Source organism: Hyla sarda, chromosome 6 (genome assembly GCF_029499605.1).
Source record: "Hyla sarda isolate aHylSar1 chromosome 6, aHylSar1.hap1, whole genome shotgun sequence".
In the NCBI taxonomy this organism is placed as follows: domain Eukaryota; kingdom Metazoa; phylum Chordata; class Amphibia; order Anura; family Hylidae; genus Hyla; species Hyla sarda.
Window position 1 is genome coordinate 77,007,902 of NC_079194.1, and position 15,724 is coordinate 77,023,625.

The 15,724-nt window shown below is 42.5% G+C and overlaps 1 protein-coding gene across 3 annotated transcripts in view; it reads left to right on the forward strand.

The window, feature by feature from the left end:
• Positions 1-4,374, forward strand: part of LOC130277556 (platelet glycoprotein IX-like) — a 37,620-nt gene extending 33,246 nt beyond the window's left edge. For all 3 annotated transcript variants that reach the window (XM_056528253.1, XM_056528255.1, XM_056528254.1), the window contains one exon: positions 3,134-4,374. In XM_056528253.1, coding sequence (XP_056384228.1) covers positions 3,135-3,770 — 636 coding nt within the window. In that variant the 5' untranslated portion in view covers position 3,134 and the 3' untranslated portion in view covers positions 3,771-4,374. The remainder of the gene's footprint in view (positions 1-3,133) is intronic.
• Positions 4,375-15,724: the final 11,350 nt, after the last annotated feature.

A 15,724-nucleotide genomic window follows, 5' to 3' on the forward strand; every position in this document is an offset into this window, starting at 1 on the left:
AGGCACCACGGACATCATCCATCTTTTCTACCCTGGAAACTGCTAGAGCAGCTTCCTTTCGGGACCACTTCTCCACTCACTCTAGACCGACAGAGCCGTTGATCGGGACTGGATGCCGGGCAGCCAGAGGACCTCGAGAGTATATCGCACTCCTTCTATGCGCTAAGCAGTGTTGTGCCTGCAGTGTTTTGCATAGGTAAGTGAGATACAATCCTCTACCTATACCCGCAGCAGATCTAACCATCACTGCTCACCATACACCTTGCTAATCTGTGTGTATGTATGTGTCTGCTTAGGGAGACATAAATATATAAAAATATATATACATATATATATATATATATATATATATATATACATTCCCATATTTATTGGGACAATCTGCTCCAACCATAATGTAAGGCACTTAGATAGCGCCATTCTGTTTGTTCCTATTTTTTTTCATATATACCGCAGAGCGTTGATCAGTAACACGGACAGGGCCTTGCAGCTAGCTTGGACTTGAAGTACTTTTGGGTCAGACTTCAGTACAACCACTCTGACTGTAATTGACTTGACTAGTGACTTTACTTTGGTAGCGATAGCTGATGTGATCACATGACCAGTGATGAAGGCAGTCAGTGTGGCAGAACAGCACTTCTGTTTGTCAGAGCACTTATGTCTATGTAAGTTATCCCCATGTTATGTTTATTTCTTTAAAAAAAAAAAAGTTGATGCCAAATTCCATTGCAGATTACAGCTGAAGTGTGGTGAGAAGACTCGTCACACAAAAAGATATTGGGCCTCATTTACTAAGAGTGTCAAGTTTTTACTAGTGGGAAAAGTTGTTTCAGACTTGCAGGATTCCTCTCTATTTACTATAGGGAAAAGTCGCGAAAATTTTCTGACCAGCTTTTTCTAGGTGGAAATTTCCAGCCATTTGTCCACAGGATTTTCTGTGAATTCAATAGCAAATAGGTAGGGTTGGGAAACCACGCCTCTTATGTGTCTGCCACGCCACCTCTGCGAAAGATCACGCCCCTTTTTTGGCTTTTCACAGTGTATTGTCGGGTTTGTCGGATTTTCCTGGCGCACACTGTGGCAGACTGGTGCAGACATGTCTCAGACACTCTTTGCCAAAAAAAAACTGGTCGGTTTCAGCTAGTAAATGAAGCCCATTGTCTTAAGCAGACAACCCCTTTAAGAATCTTTCATACTAAGATCGAATGCTTAAAGGGGTATTTGACTATGCTGTACCTGTGTGTGACGGTTTTCTCACAATTCTTTTGGGATTTTCACCCCAATATTTATTTTTAACAGCATACAAAATGACTGTTGTCTCAGATTTTTCCCAGGTTGCAATGCGGCTGAATCCTAACTCACTAGTCAGCTGATGACAGGGAGCCTGTCTGCTTCAATGGGTGGAGCGATCGCTTGGTGGAAGAGAGATCAAGCTGCAACTAATGCAACAGCTTTAGGCACCCTGATTGAAAACCACAGGTCTTTTGAATGGAAGCAGCTCATTTATGTTTCAATGGGTGGGGTGGCTGATGTGTGGGAGGGAGGAAAATGGAATTATGGGATTTGTAGTCAAAAAAGAAAACCCAGACAGGAAATACCAGTTCACAAAAAGCTAGCCACAGTGTTATGGTGTTTCCACAACATAGCCTTTTAGCCCCAAGACAAGCGCAGATCCTTCCTAAGCATGTTCATTACTGTCTGCCAGGTACGTACTGAAAGCGCGTTATGGTGGATAACCCCTTTAATCTTGGTATACCATATACTTTAACTACTGTATATTTATACCAATGAGAAAATCGAATAAATGCAATAAGAAAACCGACCTCTAATCTAAATATATTATGTTATATTTGCCTTATCAAATTTTCAGCTTTTAATTTCACGCCCCATAAATTTTAACTTCTATCTTTACCTCTTATAATTTAACAGGCTTTGGAAAATAGCCACATTGCAAGCAAAAAATGTGACAATTAAAATGCACTGTCATTGGATTTCCCAGATAGATTGGGTATTAGAACTACAATGAGAACAAGAGGCAATTAATATACAGCTAAACACGTGTAAGTCAGAGAAGGTTAAATGCTGCAGAGTTTTAAAGGTGGAAGTAACTTCTCAACTTTATGTGACTGTTTAATTACAGAATCACTCCCAACCGGCACAACTAACAGCCCGCCATTACATCCCCATCCATTTACTCTCCATTGGGAAGGATAGTTCAAAAGTAAATAACACAAGATCCTCTAGAGCATGTGCATTATATACTGTAAATACATCTTGATTATTTAGTTAGGCCTCATTAACATTGCCGTCGTACTCCGCTATTTGGAGTTTCATCCGCAATTCCGTCAGAACGATGGCAGTTTAGCGCATGCACAATTTCCCCCCCCCCCCCCCCCGTTAAACTACAGAATCACCGACAGTCCCCATTCAAGTGAACAGTGTCCGTGACCTGTCAGTGTGTTCAAACCCATTTTAGGGTCCATTTTGATCCATAAAAGAAAAAAAAAGCTGAACGAGCCCTGAGTGGAACAGAAAGTAATGGCAATGTGAACATAACCTTAGACTCATACAGCAATTGTGTAGACATTCCTAAAAGGGTTGTTTACTTTGGATGGTCCCTTTATGTCAAGGTCCCCACACACATTAGTGAAAGGTCGCCTGAACCCACCAACTTCAGTGAGACCAGGCAACTTGTCTAGCAATCTGTATTGAGGCTTCCAAACTCTCGCCCAACAGATAATGTCAGGGGAGAGAAGAGTTGGGCATGTTGAATTTCAACAGCTCCATCTTTTTGTATGGCAGCGGCATACCCCTCCTCTTTCTATATAGAATACATGAATATTCTCATGTATGGTAAGGGTGGAGAGGTTACCATATATTCTTATGTATGGTAAGGTTAATAGAGTAATAGACTATCCTTCCATGATGTCCACCATTCTTACAAGACAATGTAGTTTATACGAGACAATTCCTTATAATTTTCTAAATGAATATTTGTAAATTGTTTCGTATCAAACAATCACTTTAAAGAGTACCTGCCTGCTGGTGTCCTCACTGACCCTGCTTTAGCATGCTACCCACAAAACATAGGGCATGGCCAAATGACTTTACTGGTTCTATTTTCTCATTTCAGGATGCTGATTGGTCCAAACCTAATACTTCTTGGGATCTGGTTCCTGACAGATGTCAGTGGAAGTGATTGCCCTGTACAATGTAAATGTATATACTTGACTGATAATACATTACGGGTGGACTGCAACTCCCAGAACTTGAAGGTCTTTCCATCCCTACCCAGGGAAACAGAAGAGCTGTACCTACAGGAGAACCTAATATCAGTAGTCCCTGCTGGAGCATTTGATAACTTGATAAACTTAAAAAAGTTGAATTTATCTTCCAACCCATTGCATTGTGACTGCAGGATCCGCTACTTAATAATGTGGCTCTCTGATGGAAACATGGACGGAGTCAGCGGGATAAGATGTGTCTATCCTGCTCCGCTGTATGGAAAGCCAGTCAGCCAGTTAACAGAAAGTGAAATCTCTTCTTGCTCGAGGCACACAAGACTCTGTTCAGACTTTCTATTTAATGATGCTTTTCTTTACGCTCTCCTCTTCCCCTTGTTCTTTCTAATGATCTTATGCTTGAGAACCTTCAAAATGATAAAGTTTGAAATCAAAGTAAGTGAAAACGACATTGAGTTAAGGACACATCCGACTCCTAAAGTTGGTTTTCTTAAGAGAAGATCTATTTCATATTTAAAAGTCCATTAATTCCTTGAAGATCTGTGATGCAATGTGTTTATTTACAAATTTTAGTTACAGATAAAGTGACAAATACACTTGGTATGACTCTCTGTAGATAGAAATGTCCAGAGCCCATGCAGAACCAAGCATAACCTTGACAAAGATAACGCTCACAGTTTTGTTCATTAATACTTAAAGGAGACCCCCTCCCCCCCAAAAAAAAAAAAATAGATGTTACTTTCAGTAAATCGTATAGGGCGCCCTGACACCTTTTCCAATTTCTTGATACGCCATCCCACTCTCGAGATATTTGGGTGCATAGTTTGTCTGACAATTTCGAGAGCTGTCCGAACTTAATTTTATAATGGGAGTGAATATAATATCTCAGGATACGGAGGGCATATAAAGAAGCTATAAGAATCAGGCCAGCTATTTAAGGATAATAACATTTACATTTATGGGTCCAGTTATATTTTAACTGAGTACTTAGTGGTATTGTTAATATTCATGCCGGTAGCAGAGGACTAAAGGTTATGTTCATCTTTGTATCTATTTTTTATTGTCTCAATGCATGAAAAGTTAAAGGGGTACTCCGGTGGAAAACTTTATTTATTTATTTATTTTTAATCAACTGGTGCCAGAAATTTAAACAGATTTGTAAATTACTTCTATAAAAAAAAAAATCTTAATCCTTCCAGTAGTTATTAGCTGCTGAATACTACAGAGGAAATTATTTTCTTTTTGGAACACAGTGCTCTCTGCTGATATCACAGGCGCAGTGCTCTCTGCTGACATCTCTGTCCATTTTAGGAACTGTCCAGAGCAGCATATGTTTGCCATGGGGATTTTTTCCTAATCTGGACACTTCCTAAAATGGACAGAGATGTCAGCAGAGAGCACTGTGCTCGTGATGTCAGCAGAGAGCTCTGTGTTCCAAAAAGAAAAAAATGTCCTCTGTAGTATTATGCAGCTAATAAGTATTGGAAGGATTAAGATTTTTTAATAGAAGTAATTTACAAATCTGTTTAACTTTCTGGCACCAGTTGATTAAAAAAAAAAAAGTTTTCCACCGGAGTACCCCTTTAAGCAACCCTGCAATAATCTCAATTAAAGATGTTATATTGTTTTAATATCACAACTCCTATTCAAATGTATGATCCTTCATAGTAACAGAATACAGGCTGTGTGTAGTGTAGACATACTTTCCTCCAATATACATTTAAGTTCACATTTGATTTCTTTGTAGAATGTCTAAATGGAAACACATACACCATTTAGCCATAACATTAAAACCCCCTTCCTATATAATCTAGGTTCTCATTGTCCCCCCCCCCCCCCCCCCCCCCCAAAAAAAAAAACAGGTCTGACCCATCAAGGCATGGACTCCACAAGACAAGTTGTCTGGGGTATTTGGCGCTCTGCACAGCTACCATACACAATGAAGGGTGCAGCAGTATATAGTACATGCACAAAAGTGCAGCTCTATTCTGTAGACTCAGGACGCCAATACAGTGGTCCCTCAAATTACAATATTAATCGGTTCCAGGACGACCATTGTATGTTGAAACCATTGTATGTTGAGACCATGACTCTATGGAAACCTGGTAATTGGTTCTAAAGGCACCAAAATGTAATCCAAAAGTAGGAAAAAGTGAGGATTAAAGAAAAATAAGTAGATAAAGATATAGTAAGTCCTTACATATAAAAGTAAGAAAGATTGCTGGGAGCTGTAATCACTATCTATGTCAGTGCTTCCCAAGCAGGGAGCTTCCAGCTTTTGCAAAACTAGAACTCCCAGCATGCCCGGACAGCCAAAGGCTGTCCGGGCATGCTGGGAGTTGTAGTTTTGCAACAGCTGGGGGCACCCTGCTTGGGAAGCACTGGTCTATGTAGAGGACAGGAGCTTCTTCGGGGTCCTGTACAATGCACGCAATGTCCTAAAAAAAGTAACATGGAGCCGCCCTCACCTGGTATCCAAAAGAGCAGCTAACCCTGGCCCAAAGAGTAGTACAAAACATGTAGTACCTCCCTGTACTGTAGGGAGGCGCTACCAGACACCAGTCAGTGCATACGCTTCAGTAATACAGGAGTTTTACCAGTGAATGCCCATTCTGATTGGTCTGTTCATTGACAGGTATCACAGATCTGGACTGTCCATAACATTGTATGTTGAGTCTGGTTTCAACTTACAATGGTCCAGAAAAGACCATTGTATGTTGAAACTATTGTATGTTCAGGCCATTGTAAGTTGAGGGATGACTGTATAGAGATCGACCACCCCTGATCATACACTTAACCAGGAATCTTGTGGATAGAGGATAAGTGTTAATGGCTGGAATACCCTGTCAGTTGTTAGGTAGGATTTCCATGGACTGGATCTGATTTTCCAGCACATCCCACAGGTGCTCGATCAGATTGAGGTCTGGAGAATTTGGAGGCCAAGTGATCTTGACTTTTTTATAATGTTCCTTACCATTCCTAGACAATTTTTGAATTGTGCAGAAAACATTGGTGTTGAAAGAGGCCACTGCCATTAGGGATTACAGCTGCCATGATGGGTATACTTGGTCTTTGCAATATTCCAATATGTGGTACGTCTCAGAGTAACATCCACATAAATGGCAGGCTCCAAGGTTTCCTGGCAGACACTGCATCTGTATACCTGCAAAGGTGAGTGAGACAACACACCTGGCCATCCACATGGTGTAAAAGAAATCATGATTAGTGTTGAGCGGCATAGGCCATATTCGAATTTGCGAATATATGGACGAATATTCGTCATATATTCGCTAAATTCTCATATTCATAATATTCGCGTTTTATTTTCGCATATGCAAAAATTGGCATATGCAAATATTAACATAAGCGAAAATTCCCATATGCAAAAATTAGCATAAGCTAAAATTCGCATAGGTGAAAATTTGTTTATGCTAATTTTCGCATACGCGAAAATTCGTACGCCAGTCTCACACAGTAGTATTAGAGCCTTCTTTACACCACACAAGCTGGAATCAGAGAGGGATGATCACTGTGATGTGTACTGTGAAAAAAAAAACAGAATATTCGTAATTGCAAATATATAGTGCTATATTCGCAAATTCGCGAATATGCCATATCCGTGAATAAAATTTGCATTGCGAATATTCGCAAGCAACACTAATCATAATTCTTCAAATCAGGCTGCCCCCTTTCATTTCTCCATTGTCCAGTTCATAGACACGCTGTAATATGCAGCAGGTTGCCTTACTCTGTGTACTCTGATAGCTTTCCACCATAGCCAAAACTTACTTTTTTGACAAACAAATAAATTCCCAGTCCAATACCTATAACCAAGGAAGGTCTGTAGGTCAGGAAGTGGTCTATAATGCCTGGTCATCACATAAGATGTCCCAGCAACCCTGCAGCGCAGAGAATAAAGGCCGAAACGAAGTCTATTGGAGCCAGTCCGGGTCTTGGATATATGCTGAACAAGTACATTATGTAATATTGCAGGTTGTATGGCTTGTTTACAGTACATACAAGTTACACCTGTGATCATATGATTTGTGTAGGGTTAATGCATTCATCTTGCTGGGATATAAGTGATGAACTTCCCTTGTTTATTGATGGTGGAGTTTTTTCTTCCCACTCTTTGAACTATCTGCATTTCTAGTTAATTACAGCCGTTTCCCCTTGATGTAAATTAAAGGATAATTATTCCATATTCTCCGTGTTATTCAGAATTCTGTAAACCTTCCCTGCTGGATCAAGGCTAATTTATTGTAGCTGGATTCCATCTGCCTAGTAAATATTATGCCATCTCTCTGCGCTGTTCCTGTCCAAGTAGTATTTACCATCTGCTAGACGTGGCACATTTTGGCATCTCGGATATAGATCCGTCTTCCTCCCTGTCAATTTCTCCACAATCCAAACAAACATTTGCTGGCATTTATACAGTGTTTATAAATCTCACTATTTCAGCTTAGATTTTTTTTAATGAAAAGTAGGTAAACAAATGCCTGCATTGAGTAGAACTACATGGAGAATGTAGGTGAATGTGAACCGATCTGAGAGTAGGATGGGAAAGATGCAGAGAAGCTGAACTCTACTAGGAGTCCTGTCAAAAAGTCCTCTATTTGTATGTAGAATTTGTGCTTCAAATCATATACAGTACAGTAATCCCATATTTCATTGAGCTCAGCTTCCATCCCTCTATAAATTACCTGACAGATTCACTTTAACATAAAAACTAAAAGTCAACTGTATCCACTACTTGACATTCATCCAGGAATTGACATGAAGCCCTCATAGTCAAAAATGTTCCCAGCCTCAATGGTGAGGATGCAGCTCTAGGGGTTATCTAGGTTATCCTCCCTTTAGGCCATTAACATTAGATTAGCAGGAGTCTAAATCCACGCTCCCCCATTATTCATGGTACAGCACTTACAAAGACGAGTGCTAGTAAATACTGAAGAAGCTGCAGCACTATCACAAGAGCCTTGGCTTCTCCAACAAGGTGAGGGGTGCCATGAATAAGTAGCAAGTAGTCCCCTCCCCCCCAGCATGATTGACAGCCTGAGCAGAAAAGAATGGCTTCCGCCCAAGGGACTGGTTACGGGCTGGCAGGGGACAACTTTACAACTTCATATCCTGACCATCAAAGCTGGGATGGGCTACAGGACAATAGGCAAACAGCTTGGTAAGAAGACAACTGTTGGCGCAATTATTCGAAAATGAAAGAAATTCAAAATGATGGTCAATCTCCCTCGGTCTGGGGCTGTATGCAAGATGTCCCCTCGTGAGGCATCAATGATCATGAGGAAGGTGAGTACAACCCCAATAAGACCATCCCAACCGTGCATCATGGAGGTGGAAACATCATTCTTTGGGACTTCCCTCAGTAAGAGCTTTGAAGATGGGTGGGTCTTCCAGCATGACAACAACACGAAGCGCACAGCCAGGGCAACTGAGGAGTGGCTCCGTAAGAAGCATCTCAGGGTCCTGGAGTGGCCTAGCCAGTCTCCAGACCTGAACCCAATACAAAATCTTTGGAGGGAGCTGAAAGTTCGTATTGCCCAGCGACAGTCCCGAAACCAGAAGGACTTGGAGAAGGTCTGTATGGAGGAGGGGGCCAAAATCCCTGCTGCAGTGTGTGCAAGCCTGGTCAAGAACTACAGGAAACGTTTGATCTCTGTAATTGCAAACAAAGGTTTCTGTAACAAATATTAAGTTATGCTTTTCTGATGTATCAAATACTTATGTCAAGCAATAAAATTCATTTTCATTTTTCATTTTTGCACTTTCATATGTTCCCCTCACCTTCTAATAATAGCACTAGTCCAGTGACCTTGGTATATACGCTTCTTGACCTCCCATGTTCATGTTTCCTCTATGGGGAGGGGTAAGCCGCAGCCAGACAGTTCTGGAGCTGGCTTATCCTTTCTAAAACAATAAGGTTAGGTGGTGATAATCCAATGTGCTCCACTCTTTTCTCTACCAACATCACCTCTCGCTAAAGAGTCAGGAGACCACCAAAGGGTTGGGTTTAGATGACTGTAGTCTAGGGTGTATGGGAATCTTTCGATGGTCTCATCTTTGTTTTAGCTTCGCAGTGATTCATTTATTGTTACAGTTACTATTCATCTATTAATCATACAGAGATCTTGATATCCACCATTCTCTTCTTAACAATTTAAACTATGGTTTTTTTTCCAGTTAATTAGGACCCCGTATTATGTAATATATGTAATATAAAGGTGAGCAATAAGCATATTTGCATTTGTGCAATTTACATATGAATGGATTGTAAATTCAAGATTTACTACCAAAGTATGTATATATATATATATATATATATATATATATATATCCCTCCTTAGACCTCAGCATAACATGACACATCTTCTAGATAAACCTTCTTTCAGCATGTCAGCCCTTATTATTTATTTCATAGCACTAGGGAGGGAAAACGTGATTTGGTGCATTCAGTATGCATACACAGTAGGCAGTAGATAATTCAGGCCTGAGTTGGTCGCTCCTAGCAATAGGATTCCAGCAGGTAACATTTCAATGTATTTGTGGTCCTAACAACAGCAGATGAATTGTAATTGAGAGAAAATAATAATTAACTGAATTTGAATTATTTATCATTTGCAGCTAAAAGAAGTCTGGAGTGGATCCATGTCTGTAACCTTTACAATGGACTTCACTCTACATTTAACAATACGGCTCTTATTAACGTTGTTATTAGATTATGTGAGGAGGACACAGGAGTCAATCAACTCATTACATTGCTGTGGAGCACAGGGCTGAGCCATACAGAATATAGCAGGGTTGTGTGAGTGCTAGATCAGTTTCTTCTGTATGTAAAATAGTAGGAATTACTGGTCAATGGTTGTCAAGGATGGATGCCTATAATTTATTTTTTTGGAGAACGAACATTTAGCTGTGAGGATACTCATAATTAGCTTTTCTTTTTCCAACAGAATTGATGGGGGCACTCGTGTCCATCTGTCCCTGTGTTCAGACCTTCACCAATCAGGAGAACGAGCATCGCGCTCTTCTCCCTTCCTCCTGCCTGTGTCATGTGATCGAGACATCCTCATAGAGTTACGTAACGAGTTTGTCTCAATCATGTAACATGGAGCTTGTTCTCCTGATCAGTAGAGGTCTAAACACTTAGACTCCTGCCACTTCAAAGTTTTGAAATGTCATGTTTCCTCATGACAGTGTTTTTGGTGTTTCAGTATCAATTTATCTAGTAAAACTAGTCAAAAAGACAACCCCTTTCCATTGGTCCCATTGCCCTAAGGCATGCACGTGCTACAAGTACCTCCCCATCTCCAGAACCATAGTATAAGGATGATATGTTTTCCTATGTAGTCTCTAAGGCTGATGCTTTCTTCCTGACTAGTTCAGTTCCTCTACTTTGGTTGTCATGAATGAAGTCTTATGATCACATCACATAGGGAAGGGAAGAAGTGCGCCCTAACATTCCCTAAGGTCGCTATCCCTTCCTATTGCATATCTGACCTATGCGATGGATCTACAACCATGAAGACGGTCCATACGCTGTGCTAATGTGCTGAGGCGTCAGAGTCAACATAATAAATGGAAACTGTACAAAGTCGGGGTACACATCAAGAACACGAGGGGTTAACAGAATAACCAACAAACAGGAATATCAAGGACCAGTATATGCAGGGGATGAACTGGTTAACTGATGTCAGACACAATACAGTTCAGGATTACTAGAACACAATTCACACTAGACAGATACAAGAAAAACTTCAAAAGCCAAACTTCATAACATGGAGGAATACAGGAACTACAAAAGCCCAACTCCATAACATGGAGGAATAGGGGTTAGGATTCTAAAGAGGAATACTAAATACCAAACACTGGACTGAGAACCGGATAAGTCTTAACAGACTCATAACATGGAGGAATACAGGAACTTCAAAAGCAAAACTCTATAACATGGAGGAATACGGGTCAAGATACTGGACAGGAATACTAAATACAGTGGTCCCTCAACATACGATGGTAATCCGTTCCAAATGAACCATCGTTTGTTGAAACCATTGCATGTTGAGGGATCCGTGCAATGTAAAGTATAGGAAGTTGTACTCACCTGTCCCCGCCGCTCCGGACCGTCACCGCTGCCCTGGATGTTGCGCTCCATCGCTGTCGCCGCGTCCCCGTGATGTCCCCGCCGCTCCGGAACGTCTCTGCTGCCCAGGATCGTCGCTCTCACGTTGCCGTCATCACGTCACTACGCACGCCACTCCTATTGCATGACGGGACGGCGTGCACGGCGACGTGATGACGATGATGGAGAGCGCCGGCAATGGAGGGGATCCCGAAGAGGACACTCTGGAGCCTCGAGGACAGCTAGGAGACCATCACCGGGCACCATAAACGGCTATCCGGCGGCAGCTGAAGCAGTCAGCGCTGACAGATAGCCGTTTATGCGATGGCCCCGACATACAAAAGCATCGTATGTTGATGCTGCCTTCAACATGCGATGGCCTCTGAGAGCCCATCGCATGTTGAAATGATCGTATGTCGGAGCCATCGTAGGTCGGGGGTCACTGTACTGGACACTGGACTGAGAACAAGAACTATACAGGATAGATACAAGAACTAAACAGGAGAGATAACAGAACACAGTCTGAACACGGTTTTAACCAAGGTATACTAAATGTATACAAAACATAACACTAAAACCCAGAGCAAAGTATAAACATAACAAGGCTAAAATCTAGGTACACAAATATAGGATAAGAAGCCATGGCTGAACTCAGGATACATGTGGACAAACTAAGGTGCTATGAAACATGGAAAAACCATAGAGCAATTAGCAGCAAGCAATACCAGCAGAGCTGGGGTCTAAATAACCCCACCAGGGAGCCTACTGGCTGCAAACATTAACTCCTTAAGGACCAAGGACGTACAGGTACACGCTGACGTCCTGGTACTTAAAGGGGTACTCCAGCGCTAAGACATCTTATCCCCTATCCAAAGGATAGGGCATAAAATGCCTGATCGCGGGGGTCCCGCCACTGGGGACCCCCCATGATCTTCCACGCTGCACCACGTTAGAATCAGCCCCCGGAGTGTGCTCTACGGGTCTGATTACTAGCGATCACGGGGATGGAGCATAGTGACGTCACGGCTCCACCCCCGTGTGACGTCACGCTCCGGGGCCAGAATGTGCAGGGACCATTGGGACCAGTGATCGCAGCAGGCAGCGGCGAGACTGGCGGCAGAAAGGAGGCGGCGGCGGTGGCAGAGCCAGCGGTGGAGGCAGCAGTGAAGATCAGTGGTAAGACATCTTCCCTTATGCCTTCTAGGAGTTGCCAAACTACAACTCCCAGCATGCCTAGACAGCCAAAGGCTGTCTAGGCCTAATGTGCGGGGACTTATACTGCCAACCTAATGTGCGGAGGAACTATACATCCCCAGCATGCCTGGACTGCATCGTTATGCAACATATGGAAGGGCACAGTTTGGAGACCACTGCACAGTGGTCTCAAAACTGTAGCCCTCGAGTTGTAGTTTTGCAACATCTCGAGGGCTACAGTTTGGAGACCACTGTGCAGTGGTCTCCAAACTGCGCCCTTCCAGATGTTTCATAACGATACAGTCCAGGCATGCTGGGGATGTATAGTTCCTCCGCACATTAGGTTGGCAGTATAAGTCCCCGCACATTAGGTTGGCAGTATACGTCCCCGCACATTAGGTTGGCAGTACAGTTCCCCCACATTAGGTGCACTATAGTTCCCCCACATTAGGTGCAGTATAGTTCCCCCACAATAGGTGCAGTATAGTTCCCCCACATTAGGTGCACTATAGTTCCCCCACATTAGGTGCAGCATAGTTCCCCCACATTAGGTGCAGTATAGTTGCCCCACATTAGGTGCAGTATAGTTGCCCCACATTAGGTGCAGTATAGTTGCCCCACATTAGGTGCAGCATAGTTCCCCACATTAAGTGCAGTATAGTTCCCCCACATTAGGTGCAGTATAGTTCCCCCACATTAGGTGCAGTATAGTTCCCCCACATTAGGTTCAGTATCATTCCCCCACATTTGGTGCAGTACAGTTCCCCCACATTAGGTGCAGTATAGTTCCCCCACATTAGGTGCACTATAGTTACCCCACATTAGGTGCAGTATAGTTCCCGCACATTAGGTGCAGTATAGTTCCCCCACATTAGGTGCAGTATAGCTCCCCACATTAGGTGCAGTATAGCTCCCCACATTAGGTGCAGTATAGTTCCCCCACATTAGGTGCAGTATAGTTGCCCACATTAGTTGCAGTATAGTTCCTCCACATTAGGTGCAGTATAGTTCCCCACATTAGGTGCAGTATAGTTCCCCACATTAGGTGCAGTATAGTTCCCCCACATTAGGTGCAGTATAGTTCCCCCACATTTGGTGCAGTATAGTTGCCCCACATTAGGTGCAGTATAGTTCCCCACATTAAACAAAGAAGGACGGTCCAGCACAAAGTTGCAGGTAAAAGCAGTGTTTTCTTTATTGGGTAGTATTCAGACAGAACATCAGCCGACGCGTTTCGGACCTACACCCGGTCCTTAGTCATGGCATGTGCAAACATTAAAACATATTCCTTTTATATAAAACCTAAATGGTCATGTGATCTTTCATCAGCCTGGATGAAAAGAGACTTGGAAAACATGGTATGGATGAATGATTTCTCTAAAACATGGTTTGGATTCATTGGTTACAAACTGCTATTACAAAAAATTCAGAACATCTCAAATTAACAGGTAGGGAACTAAACCAGAGAAGTATAAGGATATATGACCTGCATATAATGTTCAATATTTAGATATGCATCAGAACAGATTATAATAATTAGAGGTTGGCTGCAAGCAAGAGGTATATATATACAAAAAGTGAAAGATGAATATATTTATATTTTAAGGTGATCTTAGCAGGACAAAATTAAGTCCTGTCTAAGGTTCATCCCCAAAGGCTGACGTGTATCTAGCTGGAACATCCAGAAGGACTCCCGGTTCCGGAGTGCCCTCCGGTGGTCTCCACCTCTCGTATGTCTGAAGACCTTTTCTATACCTGTAATTTGCAAAGAACTAACATTACCACCGTGAATGTCCCTGAAGTGCTTTGACAGGGAGGACACATTAAATCCTATAACTTTCGCGTCCGAAATGTGTCTCCTAATCCGGCACTTCAGGGCATTCACGGTGCACCCCACATATTGAATGCGGCACTGTTCACACGTCGTATATCTAGCGACGTGTGAACAGTGCCGCATTCAATATGTGGGGTGCACCGTGAATGCCCTGAAGTGCCGGATTAGGAGACACATTTCGGACGCGAAAGTTATAGGATTTAATGTGTCCTCCCTGTCAAAGCACTTCAGGGACATTCACGGTGGTAATGTTAGTTCTTTGCAAATTACAGGTATAGAAAAGGTCTTCAGATATACGAGAGGTGGAGACCACCGGAGGGCACTCCTGAACCGGGAGTCCTTCTGGATGTTCCAGCTATATACACGTCAGCCTTTGGGGATGAACCTTAGACAGGACTTAATTTTGTCCTGCTAAGATCACCTTAAAATATAAATATATTCATCTTTCACTTTTTGTATATATATACCTCTTGCTTGCAGCCAACCTCTAATTATTATAATCTGTTCTGATGCATATCTAAATATTGAACATTATATGCAGGTCATATATCCTTATACTTCTCTGGTTTAGTTCCCTACCTGTTAATTTGAGATGTTCTGAATTTTTTGTAATATCAGTTTGTAACCAATGAATCCAAACCATGTTTTAGAGAAATCATTCATCCATACCATGTTTTCCAAGTCTCTTTTCATCCAGGCTGATGAAAGATCACATGACCATTTAGGTTTTATATAAAAGGAATATGTTTTAATGTTTGTACATGCCATGACTAAGGACCGGGTGTAGGTCCGAAACGCGTCGGCTGATGTTCTGTCTGAATACTACCCAATAAAGAAAACACTGCTTTTACCTGCAACCTTGGGCTGGACCGTCCTTCTTTGTTTGCTGTTTACACGTGGTCAGGGACGCTGCTGACCAGGCCCGTGCACAGGTGCAGGTGGCGGAGGTGAGCTGTCGGTTAGTCTACTCTGAGTTCCCTACATTAGGTGTAGTATAGTTCCTCCACATTAGGTGCAGTATAACTCCCCCACATTAGGTGCAGTATAGTCCCCCACAGTAGGTGCAGTATAGCTCCCCACATTAGGTGCAGTACAGTTCCCCCACAGACATACAGCCTTCAGCCATGTACAGTGTATGTCCCACTTCAGTATTCCGACCACCGCTCCACCGGTCCGGGGTCACAATCTACTGCTATGGCCTATGAGCCTATGAGATTTTCCGGGACATAGGGATGTCCCGAATGTGACGGCGGCCCCCTCCATGAGCGCCAATGATGATTCGGCCCTGCTGGACAGTCTCGGCATGCTGGAAGTTGTAGTTTT